Here is a 12019-nt window from a genome sequence, read left to right on the forward strand (position 1 = left end):
TCAGCAGCACTGGCTTGGTCATAGGAGCAGATAATTTCAGTGTGAAAGTTCTGTCTTCTTTTTCTCTGTTTCACAAGTATGCTGTACATCTGAACCTTCCGCACTCAGTTCCTCCAGTATCTGTGGAGTCCTGGTTTTGGTAAGGAAAGTAGGAGATCCTGTGTTCTCAGTTACACAGCTGCTAACTTGCAGGGACTGACAAAGATCTTATATCTTTCTAGATTGTGTGTAATTTTTTTCTGCAGAAGATTGAATTCAGCTCATATTCCAGCACTTGGAGAGAGCCACCAAATTCATCCTGCACTGCAAGTGATTATTTTTAAAGTACACTTTTTTGCTGTTTGTGGAGAGATGGATTCTGTCTTGTTTAGTGAGGCTTCTGGGCACTACAGTAATAAGAGTGAAGAGTTTGTTATTAAAATCTAGTAACAGTCACCATTGAGCAGTTACTCTGCTCTAGGATTGTCTGTTTCTTCTTTCCACGGTAGTTCAGGCGGTTGAAATCCTCCATGACCTGCAGCATGGTCCTTCCTTTGGTCTCTGGCACCACCAGGAAGACAAAGATAGCCATGGATAGACAGTATGTCAAGAAAATGATGAAACAGAAACTACCAAGACCTTCCTATAGGAAAAGAAAGAGACAAAATGTGTTCACATAAATGGATCTAGATCTCTTTCTCTTATGATATGGAGTTTCTGGTTTTCTATTTATTAAAAAACTTGGTCAGGGACTTGATGTAAATCCTGCTTGCTGCCATCTGGGAAATGGCATGGAGTGGTAAGATGAACTAATTCTCCTTTCCTATTATAAGGAAGAAAGCTCTATGCTCAGCAGAAATTGAATGTCATTGCTTGACAATCTAGAGAAGTGCTGAGCTTCAGTTACTCTTCTGTCTGCTCTGTCCTTAGTCTGTGCTAGACTGGGTAAGGTAGGTACCACATTAGTTGTGTCCCTCCTTGCTCAGCCCAGAACTGCAAAGGCTTTTGTTTCCTGCTATGTACAAGTGCAGTGAGAGATCTCTGAAACTGTCCATTTTCCAAATAAACTCCAAAGGAGATGAACACACAGGTGAGGGGGGAAAGGAGGGAACCCTCTTGTCATTCAAATGACTTGAACAGTTGTGAGTGCCTCCGTCATTGTTTCAGTGTTTGTCAGCGTCACACTCTAACTGCGTAGATAGTGTTAGTAGCATCTAGATTTTATCTAGCACTTTCACTGGATATCTGGGTAAGAAGAAAGTGGCATCAGAACTGCAATTAGTTTGAGCTGTCCTGTGTGTGAAGTGTTGAAAAAGAGAAGTATGCTCTGGATTCAAGAAAGGTCTAGTCTCCTCTGAACTGAAACAAAACACCCAACTGCACTTACCACAATGAAAGGGAACAAAAGTCCAAGGAGGAAAAGCTGGATCCAGTTCATTGTACCATTAAAAACATAAGCAGCTGGTCTGTATGACTGAATGAATATTTCTGTGGGCAAGGAGCATAATACTCCAGCTGAAAAAAAAAAATAACCATATTGGAGAAAAAAGGAAGCTTAGAAATTTTGGAAGACGCTTCTGCAGCTCACACTTGATATATTGCCACGTAAGTTAATGGTCTTAACTGACCTGGAAGTGTTTGAGGTGCTGCTTGACTCTTCAGGAGGAAGGCATGTAGGGATGCAATATGAAATGGAATGTTACCTCCTACCACAGTGTGGAGGGGAATACCTACCCCTGCACTGAACCTGGGATTCACACTGACTGTGGAACAGCTACACCTGGGACCTCTCCTAAAGGCTGAAGTGAGGAAGGAATGAATATATGAAACAATTCCAGTAGAAAATACCAACCTGGCCCAATGCCAAAGCTCATGATGAAAATAAAGATGAGCACAACAGAGCAGTATGGTACCCATGAAAAGGCATCCTATGGTAGGAAATGAAAAGCAAATAATATCAGAAATTAAAATTGTATTTCTCCAGCTCCATTAAAAGTATTCACCACTGTAGTTATGTCTATGTTACACATACATCTGTTTCCTCTACTTCCAGAAACTTGACAAGGAGATAATCTTGGCAGTGATCGTGGTAATATAACACCATTGGCTTTAATCTGCATGTAATGGGTGGGAACAGCCCTGTTAGAATGATGGTTAGCCTCAAAAATACTTCTACTCTGACTAAAAAGTGACTTGGGGGAAGCAAAATTGTGATGGCATCTGCCATAAAATAAAACATCAAGATCTGACACAGCTCTATAATGAGTAAGTGGGGTCTTACCTGTAGTGAAAGCGTGACTGTGAGGAATGCTAAAGCTAAGGCCATAACAGTGTAACTTTTCCACAGCAGTGCCTTTCTTCCTGCACGCTCAATTAGGAAAACCTGCAACCAGAAGGACATGCTATCAGCTCCACAGGACACAGCACAGACCTTAAGGACAGGCACTGCTGAGCTGTTTTCACCAGGCAGGCATGGAATCTCTGAAGAGACTGCTATGTAGTACCTCCTCTGGGAGAGGGAGTGGAGGTGTCTGCGGGGATTGAGCAGGACCAGGAACTGCAGGCATGGGGGCAGGGAAGGTGGAGAGGTGCAGAGCTGCAGGGAGCATCACCTGGGCAGCAGAGATCTGAGGTGATATTCTGATGGCAAAGGACAGCTGGGGAGCTCAGCAGAGTGGAGATGCTTGCAGTGTTAATTGCCATGAATCCTACAGCCTCCCAACAAGTAGGCACAGTGTCCTACCAGCAAGTAGACACAGGGACTGTCATCTGCCTTTCCTATGGGGGGAACTGGAACTCCCAAAGACGACTCAGGCTGCGTCATGATTTTGAGAAAAAATCCTTTCTTCCCACAAATTGCATATGCCCGTGTTTGCAGGGTGTGTGGAGAGGATTTATGTGATCAGTGCAAATACTACAGTTGATTTGTTGCAGAACATTTAATCCTTGAATCTCTGTTTACAGTAGTTATAAAGATTGAAGTGAACCATGCATTATAGCAGAATGAAATTCAGCTGAAGTGCCACTTACACACATCAGTGTGGTGAGGATCTCAGTGATCCCAACTCCAAGGGAGACATAGTGGATTTGAGCAGGGGGGATTCCAGCATTTATAAAGACATTGTATGCATAAAAGTATACCTGGAAAGAACAGAAAGATGTGAAGGTTGTACTCATGTGCTCATGTTTACAGTAGCTCAGTCTTTTTGACAGAAAATAACTAATCAGATGTTAATATAAGAGAAAATCTTCATTTCAGTAACTAATCCTCAGTGTTTCCATGAGGATTACTTGTGCAGAACAGATTTTACAAGCACCTCTGTCTTGAACTCAGTAACAAATACAACCTTCTTCTCTTTTTGCTTTTAGCACTACCTTTGTCTTCTCTTACAGGTTTCAAGGCCAGGTTGGATGAAGCCTTGGGTGATATGGTTTAGTATGAGGTGTCCCTGCCCATGGCAGGGGGGTTGGAACTGGATGATCTTAAGGTCCTTTCCAACCCTAACTATTCTATGATTCTGTAATTCTATCTGACATCTTTTACATGTTTTAGTGTTTTGTATACTTTGGATGAGGAGCATGCAAAATGTGGGCAATACATAAGCAAATGGTTTAATTCTCTTTCTACATAATCTTGAAGATTTTGATAGACATAAGCACTCATAAAGCATAATAAATTCCACTGTTAATATACTCAGCTTCTACTGGTTCTCTGTGGTATAGTTAAGGCAGCACTAGTGAGGGTAGAAAGAAGTCTAAATTTACAAAATTCATCTGGATTTTGAAACTTTTATGCTTTCACTATAAACTCATTTTATACAATAACTATTCCTATGCTCAGAGATACGAAACATAGCTAGATATATTTCCAGAAAAAGAAAAAAGGTGTAACAGAATATATATCAGTAACCATTACACACATTAATGGGATGTTGTAATTGTCTATAATCAAAAATAAGTGCAAAGTTAAAGGATTTAGTAAGAAACCCAAAGATTTAGGAATATGGAAATGCTCTGTCAGTCTGACTCAGTTTGTACTGAGATGGCTGAACAATTTTGGGCAGTGCCTCCTGGAGTTCAGAGATGCAGAGAGGCTTATGCTGTTGTTTACCTGTTTGGTATTTGAGATCTTATTTTATGCTCTTCCAGTCTCTTATCCTAACAGGGTAATTCATAGAGATGTCTTCAGATGACAGTTGCTAAAAGAAAGTCCTTAATTTATCCCAGGTCCCAGACTTCCATGGCAAAATACTATAATAAGCAGTAAAAGCAGAGAAAAGTAGCACACATACCATATTGGCACCAATTAGCTGCGTGCAGGCGGAGACAAGGAAAAGAGTGATGAACTGCCAGCGGACAGGTCTGTCACGAAAAAGATCACACATGCTCTTGGCCTTCTCCTCACGGATGGCTTCTTGCTCTGCCATCATGTCATCTATTTCAGCCATATGGTCACCATCTCCCCAGAGCCACTTCACAGCTACAAGGAGAGGAAGAGAGATGACTCCTGAACCAAGCTCACCAGCACAGACATTAATTCAGAGGGTTACTTCCTGTCTTGCAGAGTGTCTTAGTTGAGCTTCAGGCTCTTTGCTTGTGTGACCTTTCTAGAGATCTGAGTCCAGATTAGACACACATCCAGTTAATTTCTGTCTATTTTTACCCATAAATCTTAATCACAACCTCACCTTTGGCCAATAGCTGCTTATTGTGTTTCAATGTAAATCACCAATCCTCCCCTGAATGACATATCCCCCTGTTAAAGGTGCAGTTCTAGGGTATACACCAAAACACAGACAAGGAAAAGTGACTCCTACATTAAAAAAATAGTCTACATCCAAGAGTTCTCTCTTTTGACACTTAGATACACCCAGTGGTTGTTCCTCTGTTTATGTCAGTAGTTGGTGTTAGGGTTATTGAAGAACTGAAATGCTTACAGATAAGTCATGACAGTAAAGAGCATCACTTTCTTATACAGAGCCAGAAGGTACCATATCCACAGCCTGACTGTTCAGGGCAGTATCTGTATTGATGGAAATACAAGCTCTGTGTGATCACATCCCTCAGAGGATCCTGACAGAGGGTAAGGGAAGTACTAATGCCAAGAGAGTACTAATACCGAACTAGAGGAGGCTGTCTTTCATTAAAGCTGCAGGTGGTTTCAGGGCCAAAAGACCAAGAGTCTTTTTCCTGACTGTATTCTCTTCCAGGCTCATGTGGGGCTTTACTGTATTCTCCACTTTTTGTTGAAATGAATGCTTTGCACCCCATTTCCTTACCTTTGATGCACCCCTCCTTGTCCTTTTTGTCGATGAGAAGGTAGCGGGGTGAGTCTGGGAAGAAGGGGAGGGTGAGAAGGTGAACGAGGGCAGGAAGCGCAGTGACTGCCATGAGAATTGGCCAGAGAGCATCTACTCCAAGAACTTCTCTGAAACAGAACCAGCAGAATGAGAGAAGCTGAGCAGCTATGTGAGCACAGACAGACACAGAGTGGTCCTTTAGCACTGCTGCAGGTGTCCGGGCAGCTCTCACCCAACAGTCTCCAGCATTCGTCAGCCCATGAAAACCTCAATGGGAGGTGGAAGGGGAGAGCAGAGTTCTGCTGCCCGCAGCACACCAGTTACACAGTGTTGCCCCCTGTTGCACCGTGCTGAGCGCAGCACGGCTGACTGCACCCTCCTGCACAGCTGGAGCCCACAGGGGTGAACCGTGTCCTAGCACAAGCACTGAAGTAGAAACCTGGCCTGGCTTACCCATCTGCTACTGATCCCAAGAGCCTCAAGTTACAAGACAGGATCCACGGGTTATCAGCCTGCTACCAACTGCCCCATGTAGCAGCTGCTGGGTTTCCTGGTTTTTTGAGGATACTGTGGCCAGAAATACACATGCCAGGGAACAGAACAGACCATCTTTGGCACAGGGCAGGCAGAGGAGGCTGTGCAGGGGGGAATGAATCCACAACAGTTTCCTGGTTTCATGGGTGTGCTGGCTTGTGTGTATTTTCAATTAAGTGGGGATGGATCTGATATTCTCTGCTCCTTCTAAAAAAAAACTAAAAGTAGACATAATTTCTTACAAAATATGGATTTCTTTCAAAACCTGTTTGAATCCAGTAAAGGTTTTATTATCAGCATTTTTATCTCTCTTTGCTAAGAAGCAACATCAGTGTTCAGGATAAATATTTTGTATGATTTCAGTTTCTCATTGACTTAGGTCAGAAATTCAGACTGAGCTAATTCAGTCTGGCTGCATAGGGTACCCTGGAAACATGTCTAAAACCAGTTGCTAATTAGCCTATCCATAGCCTTGCATTAACATATGTATGTATTTGAATAACAGAAGAAATTAAATAGGTCTCAGACCCCCTTACCTGAGACCCAGAGCAAATCCTACAAATTTTGCAGTGGCGATGGCAGTAGAAGCAGTTACAGCCACCAGCCCGCGGAGCTTCCGTGGGGCACATTCCCCGGCATACATGAGATGGATGTTCAGAGCTAAACCTGCAATCACAAGTGTTTGTCAGGGCAATTTGAACTCCCAAAGGTCTGGTGTTCTGGAGGGGACCATTATGGGCAAAGCACAGAGGGTGAGGCTCCAGGATAACTTTTCTCCGTGCTGAGCATTCTGCATGACATGAAGCATGTTCCTGGTGCAGTGGCCTTGTGCCTTTCCTAAATCGTTCACTAAGCAAGTATGTTTCCCTGGGGAAATCTGTTCTTCAGCAGGCTGGTCTTCTCCTACAGTGTTTCCTATAGCCACATGGAGAGTGCTGCTGTTGCTCCCTTTAATCTTACATTGTATATTTCAGTGCCTACTCAGGATGCTATGTGTCTTAATTTGTGCTTCAAACCAGCAAGTTAACAAATGCTCTATATTCCATTTGCTCAGTGCGTTAATTATCATTTCTCTGTTATTTTTGCTGGTTGATATTATCTATATCCAGCTGCTCAGGACTTGAAAACACTGACACAATGTAACCTTCTGAGGCATCTGGAAATTAGAACTGCCCAGATTGAAAATCATCCCCTTGTTTGTAATACGGAAGACAGTATCAGCTGCAACAAGCAGCCAGAGGAACAAGAGGTCAGCTTTCTACTGACTGAGCATGCTCCCCTGAAATATTGCATGCTTTGGGTTTTTCACAGTTTTGGCAGTACTTTCTGTCTGGATTGGATATAAGGATAAAAGAATGAGGAATGGAGATGTCACACCTGATTAATTTCATGACAGTGGTGTTTTATTATTTAGTTTAAATTCCATTCAGAAAGAGGACTCTGCAGAGTTAGTAAAAACCTGTGATGTGTATACTCAGACTGGTAAATACTCCCATCTCTCAGTCACTGCTCTCTCAACTATTTAATGCCATAGATAGGAATGCTGATTTACCTCCACACACTCCAGCAAATAATCTTCCAGCGATGATCATCTCAAAGGATCCACACAGCTGGCTGAATCCCATCAGAGCTGCACTCAGCAGGGAAGGGATATCTGCAAGAAGCATGGCCTTCTTCCTGGAATTCATTTAAATTCATATGAGCATAAATAGTGTCCCTGTGTCATATGCAGCCTTACAGAAGCTGTGTAAAGTGCACCAAGTTGGAGATTCTGTGCTGTTTTTTGAGATTAGCTGCAGTGAATTAAATGGGAAACGGGAATGGGAAAACTTTGCTGTGGACTGATAAGCTAGTTTGATGCTACTAGTGGAACCAGTATCTGCACTGAGGAACAAGCTTTGTGAGAGGTTGTCTGTGAAATTCACTTTAAAATGCATTTACTCCTCATGTGACTCCTCTGGAATGGATTTGCTTTGGAATTTATAAGGGTACAATTTTCTTTGTGATCATTGGCAGATTTTGCCATTCTGTTTCTTCATCTGAAGCAGCTCTGGGCTGCTTCACACTTGTGCCACTTCACTTCTCCCATGACAGTTGTGGCTGTAAACAGAAAGACTAATGTAATCATTATTCTTACCTTCCGAATCTAACAGACAAATATCCAGCAGACAAGGACCCCAGAAGCCCACCAATGCTGTAAATGGACACAATGAAGGACCACAACAAAGTAATCATCTCTTCACTGGGAGAAGAGCCGTATCTCCTCAGACAGGTCTCACGAATGAAACTTTTGATGTACTTTAATATAAGAATAGAAAACAATGGACTCAGTCAACATGCTTTTGCATAACTGCACCACTTTTTTTACTTCTCTTACCTATTTACTGGTCTTCTTGATCCATTTCTATTGACAGCTTGGCTGTAATCTTAGCCCCAGTGAAATCTAAGGGAATTCTGCTGCTAACATCCCATGTGTTAATGTTTTAGCAACAGGGTGCAATGAATAAATATATCAATATATCAGCTGTGAGTGCCACTAAGATAGTGGTCTTGGCACCATTCAGGATGAAAAATACCTCCCCTAATTTTGCTTTTCCAGCTGCAGATATTAGAGCTGACCTCAGTTCTAGAGCTACAGTCCATCCCTGTCCTTTTTCACCTTACAGTCACATAAACTTAGTGTTTGTGGCCAAGCAAATGGTACAAAGGACAACCTGAGCACTGGAAAGAGGAGAATGTCTTGTGAGCAGCCCAGCTCAGTAATGGAAAAATGGCTGACTATAAATATCACTAATCCTTCTCTTTCTCAGTTCTGTCACACCAGACAGATGTTAAAACCCCATGAAACACAAGAGCAATAGCAACCACTCTTAGAACCAAGAAACCACAGTTAGTTTTGAGAGCAGAAATGAAGAAGTTGTTAGTGCTTGCATATAGAGGCAGGAACACATAAGAACATTGAAATCCATGCTGGTAGCTCGATTCATGAGCTGCCCCTGCTTACCTCAGCGGGAGAATTGATAATGGAGATCTGCAACCCATATTGGAAACCTCCACCAATACCCAGGACAAAAGCCAGGAGGAAGAGTTTGTAGCTCATTTTCTGGCAGGAAATAAAAGCAGCAAACAAAGCTGGCACAGCTATTCAGACATGTCCCCACTGTCCTGTTCACCTCCACAACTCCAACAGCCTGAGCAATGCCACACAGCTGTGTCCTCTGACACCAAGGAGCCAGTGCAGAGTGCAATAGAAGACCAGAGCTACTAAAGCACAGGACAGTGAGGAATTTGAGGAGAGACAAAGCTTGTAGCTGCCTCCCAGAACCCAGTTACACACTTCAGTGCTTCTGTCTTCAGTTTTGGCTGCCTTAATCTGCACTATCATAGAGTAACTTCTAGTGGGAGATGGTGCATGATTTCCATCTACTTGTCCTTCCTCCTCCTCCTTTTCCAATTGTTATCTCACCCAAATGAATATTTTGCTCAGTGACCTGGCTGAGACTAGACAAATATTTGGGGATTGAAGGGCATTCCTGGTTTAATAGTTATTCATCTATAGAATGATATCTGATAAGAGGCTTTGAATACAATAGAATTGTATACAAAATGCATAGAATACAAAACAGTTCTGTGATGCATACATACCCCATCCCTCTCACTCTTTCATTGTGGTGGACTTTTTCAGTCTTCCAGCCCTCCTTCATCTATCAAATCATGTATTTTTTGGGGGGCTGCTGTGCTCTGAACAGCCTTGGATTGCTTGAACTCCCTGTTATGTATCAAACATTAAATAGAAATGTGCTTTTAAATCCAGTTTTCTTTGCTTTTTAGAAAAACAATTTCTTGCAAGACATTTGATATATTTCAGATATGACCTTGTGCTATTATTTGAACCACACCTGATTCAGATTTATTTTTCTTTCTGTACTCAATTTATGCAACAGGTCTCTTAGAATAGCATCAAGGAAAAAATACATACTATTTGGCAAAGAAAAATAAGATACCCATATACCAATTTGCATGCAAAGGTAGTCTTTTCTGCTTACAGCCTAGGTCTTTCCTGACACTTTCTTTGGTTACTTGGGAAAAAGTCACTCTATATACAGAGAAAGAGGAGCCTGAGATAATATTTCAACATGTCATTTCATTCTTTCTTGGTGTTTACACTCCATTTAGCTTGTCATGAAGTTCTTGCTGTTTGATTTGTCATTATTGAATTGGTTACTGATGAAACTGCAGACGGTTTCGGCATGCTGGGCATTCACTCCAGGTCACTAGGGAAGAGAAGCTCCAGCAGCAACTAACAGACAGCTAGAGCTGCAGGAGATGAGTAAAGTACCATAAAAAAGGCACTGATGGAAGCCAAAGTCCAGAGACTGGCTTAAACTAGAGTGGACTGGCTTGGGCTACCCAAGTCATGGGTTGGGTAATCAGTTATCTCATTTAAAGGAAAAGTTCCTGACTGCTACATTGAACCTCAGTACAGCAAAGCCTTCTAAAGCCTGACTTGGGCAAGGCTGACTAAGTCTGTCCATTCAACTCTTGAATTATGTGGTCAGGTAACACTTTAAGAGTAATGGTCATTGCCTAACATTCAAGTCTGTGTCCCTATAATATATAGCAGATGCTAGGAAAATTGAATCTCAGTTTAAAATCCTGACTGTAAAATAAATAAACTGCATCTTTACTTTTATCTATAATTCTCAAAGGGCATCTTTATCTGGCAGTCTCCAAGATGGTTCTGTTAAAAGGTTTTTTTTCAGGTTATTCAAACAGCTTAGGGGGAAATTCCCTCTCTTGGTGAGAGGCTGCATTAGGTGGTTCTCCAGGCTGGGGTGCTTCTTGTCTTTGGTGTCCGAAAGAACCCCAACCCCAGCTGGGTTAGAAGTGAGAGGTGGCTTGTGCAGAGGAGCATTGTCTGTAGTAACAGTAGGAACTATTTTTCTCAGATGCTGATGGTTTTTAATCAATACAGCAGTGCACGGTTCTTTAATCTGTAAACACTAATGTGAACCATGAGTCCCTGAGGAATATATTTCAAGATATATTTTTGCCTAACACTTCCCATGGTAAGAAAATTGACCTGAACAAAGTGTCATCTTTTTTCAGTTGAAGGTGTTGTGATTCAGTAAAAGTTAACCAACTTGTTAAACGCCTCAATTAAAATGTAACCACTGGCTGTCTTTGCTTAGTCAGTCTAAAGACACCTGACTTTGGGCCATAGTCAGAAAAAATGCTTGAAGTTGGCATTACTGTTTCCTGACACATGTACTTGCAGGCCTGGCTCTGAAACTCAGGCAGCCAAGTGAATGTGTATCATCTCTGAAAGTGGGGCATGTTTCATACTGTCACATGCAGCCCCTGTCCTGCCAGGCCTCTGGGGAAAGGCACAGTTCTGACTCATAGGAGTAGGCACAAAGGTGGCCAAGGTGAGGACCTCTGGACACTGGAGGACTTCTCCTCCTGGTTTTAACCAGTTCTTCCCTGCCCTGTAGATTCTAGCAGTGTTTCCCAGGCCTCTCCCTCTGCCCAGGCAGTCTCTTCAGTTCATCTCCTGCTTTCTAACCTGTGTCTTCTCTACTGCCTTGTTTTCTTTGCTTCATTTCTCTTTCCTGTAATTTTTCTATCCTTCACCAAAGGAATTACAGAATATTTTGATACCATCATGATGGCAATAGCAGTTTTTTGCTTTGACTGTGTGTTCTGCTCTTTTTGGAAACATATGTGGGCTTCCCTGCTGCAGCCATCAGCTCTGCTGTGGTTGTCATACCAGGAAAGCCAAAAGAAAAGAGAAGGCTCGATTAGGACTTTGAGAAGAAACAGAAAGAAAGAAACTTCACCAGTCAAACCAATGCCTGTGAAATGGTTTCCTTTTCCATGTAAGCTAGAGAAGACAGCAGGCCAGCACAAACAGCAATGACAGGTTCGCTTCTTCCTGTGGAATAGAAAGGCACTCCCTGGCAGTGGGAAATGGTGTATCCTCATGAATCCTAGAGATGGGATCTACTGGAGATAGAGGCATATTGCATTGCCAGCAGCAACAGCAAAGCTGCTGCTTCACAAAGTGTCTGGCCTTTAGGACTCATGCTGGTACTTTAACATTCTTTCATGCTGCCGGGTGCCGTTTGTGAGGGGCCTGACAGATTTCCAACTTTTCAAAAGAGATTATTTTTTTCTGAATGCCTCTTTGTCCTACTCAGGTTTTA

General features: G+C 42.4%; 1 protein-coding gene across 1 annotated transcript; it reads right to left on the bottom strand.

Moving 5' to 3' along the window:
• Positions 1-415: 415 nt before the first annotated feature.
• LOC101873289 (solute carrier family 2, facilitated glucose transporter member 5-like) lies at positions 416-8913 on the bottom strand. Its single transcript, XM_005147859.2, has 11 exons — positions 8818-8913; positions 7951-8111; positions 7366-7490; positions 6350-6479; positions 5259-5407; positions 4272-4459; positions 3010-3120; positions 2261-2362; positions 1832-1907; positions 1367-1494; positions 416-622 (listed from the first exon to the last, which is right to left on the bottom strand). The coding sequence occupies exons 1-11, from the start codon at positions 8911-8913 to the stop codon at positions 416-418; spliced, it is 1473 nt and encodes a 490-aa protein (XP_005147916.2).
• Positions 8914-12019: the final 3106 nt, after the last annotated feature.

This window comes from Melopsittacus undulatus, chromosome 12 (assembly GCF_012275295.1).
Source record: "Melopsittacus undulatus isolate bMelUnd1 chromosome 12, bMelUnd1.mat.Z, whole genome shotgun sequence".
NCBI classification, from domain to species: Eukaryota; Metazoa; Chordata; class Aves; order Psittaciformes; family Psittaculidae; genus Melopsittacus; species Melopsittacus undulatus.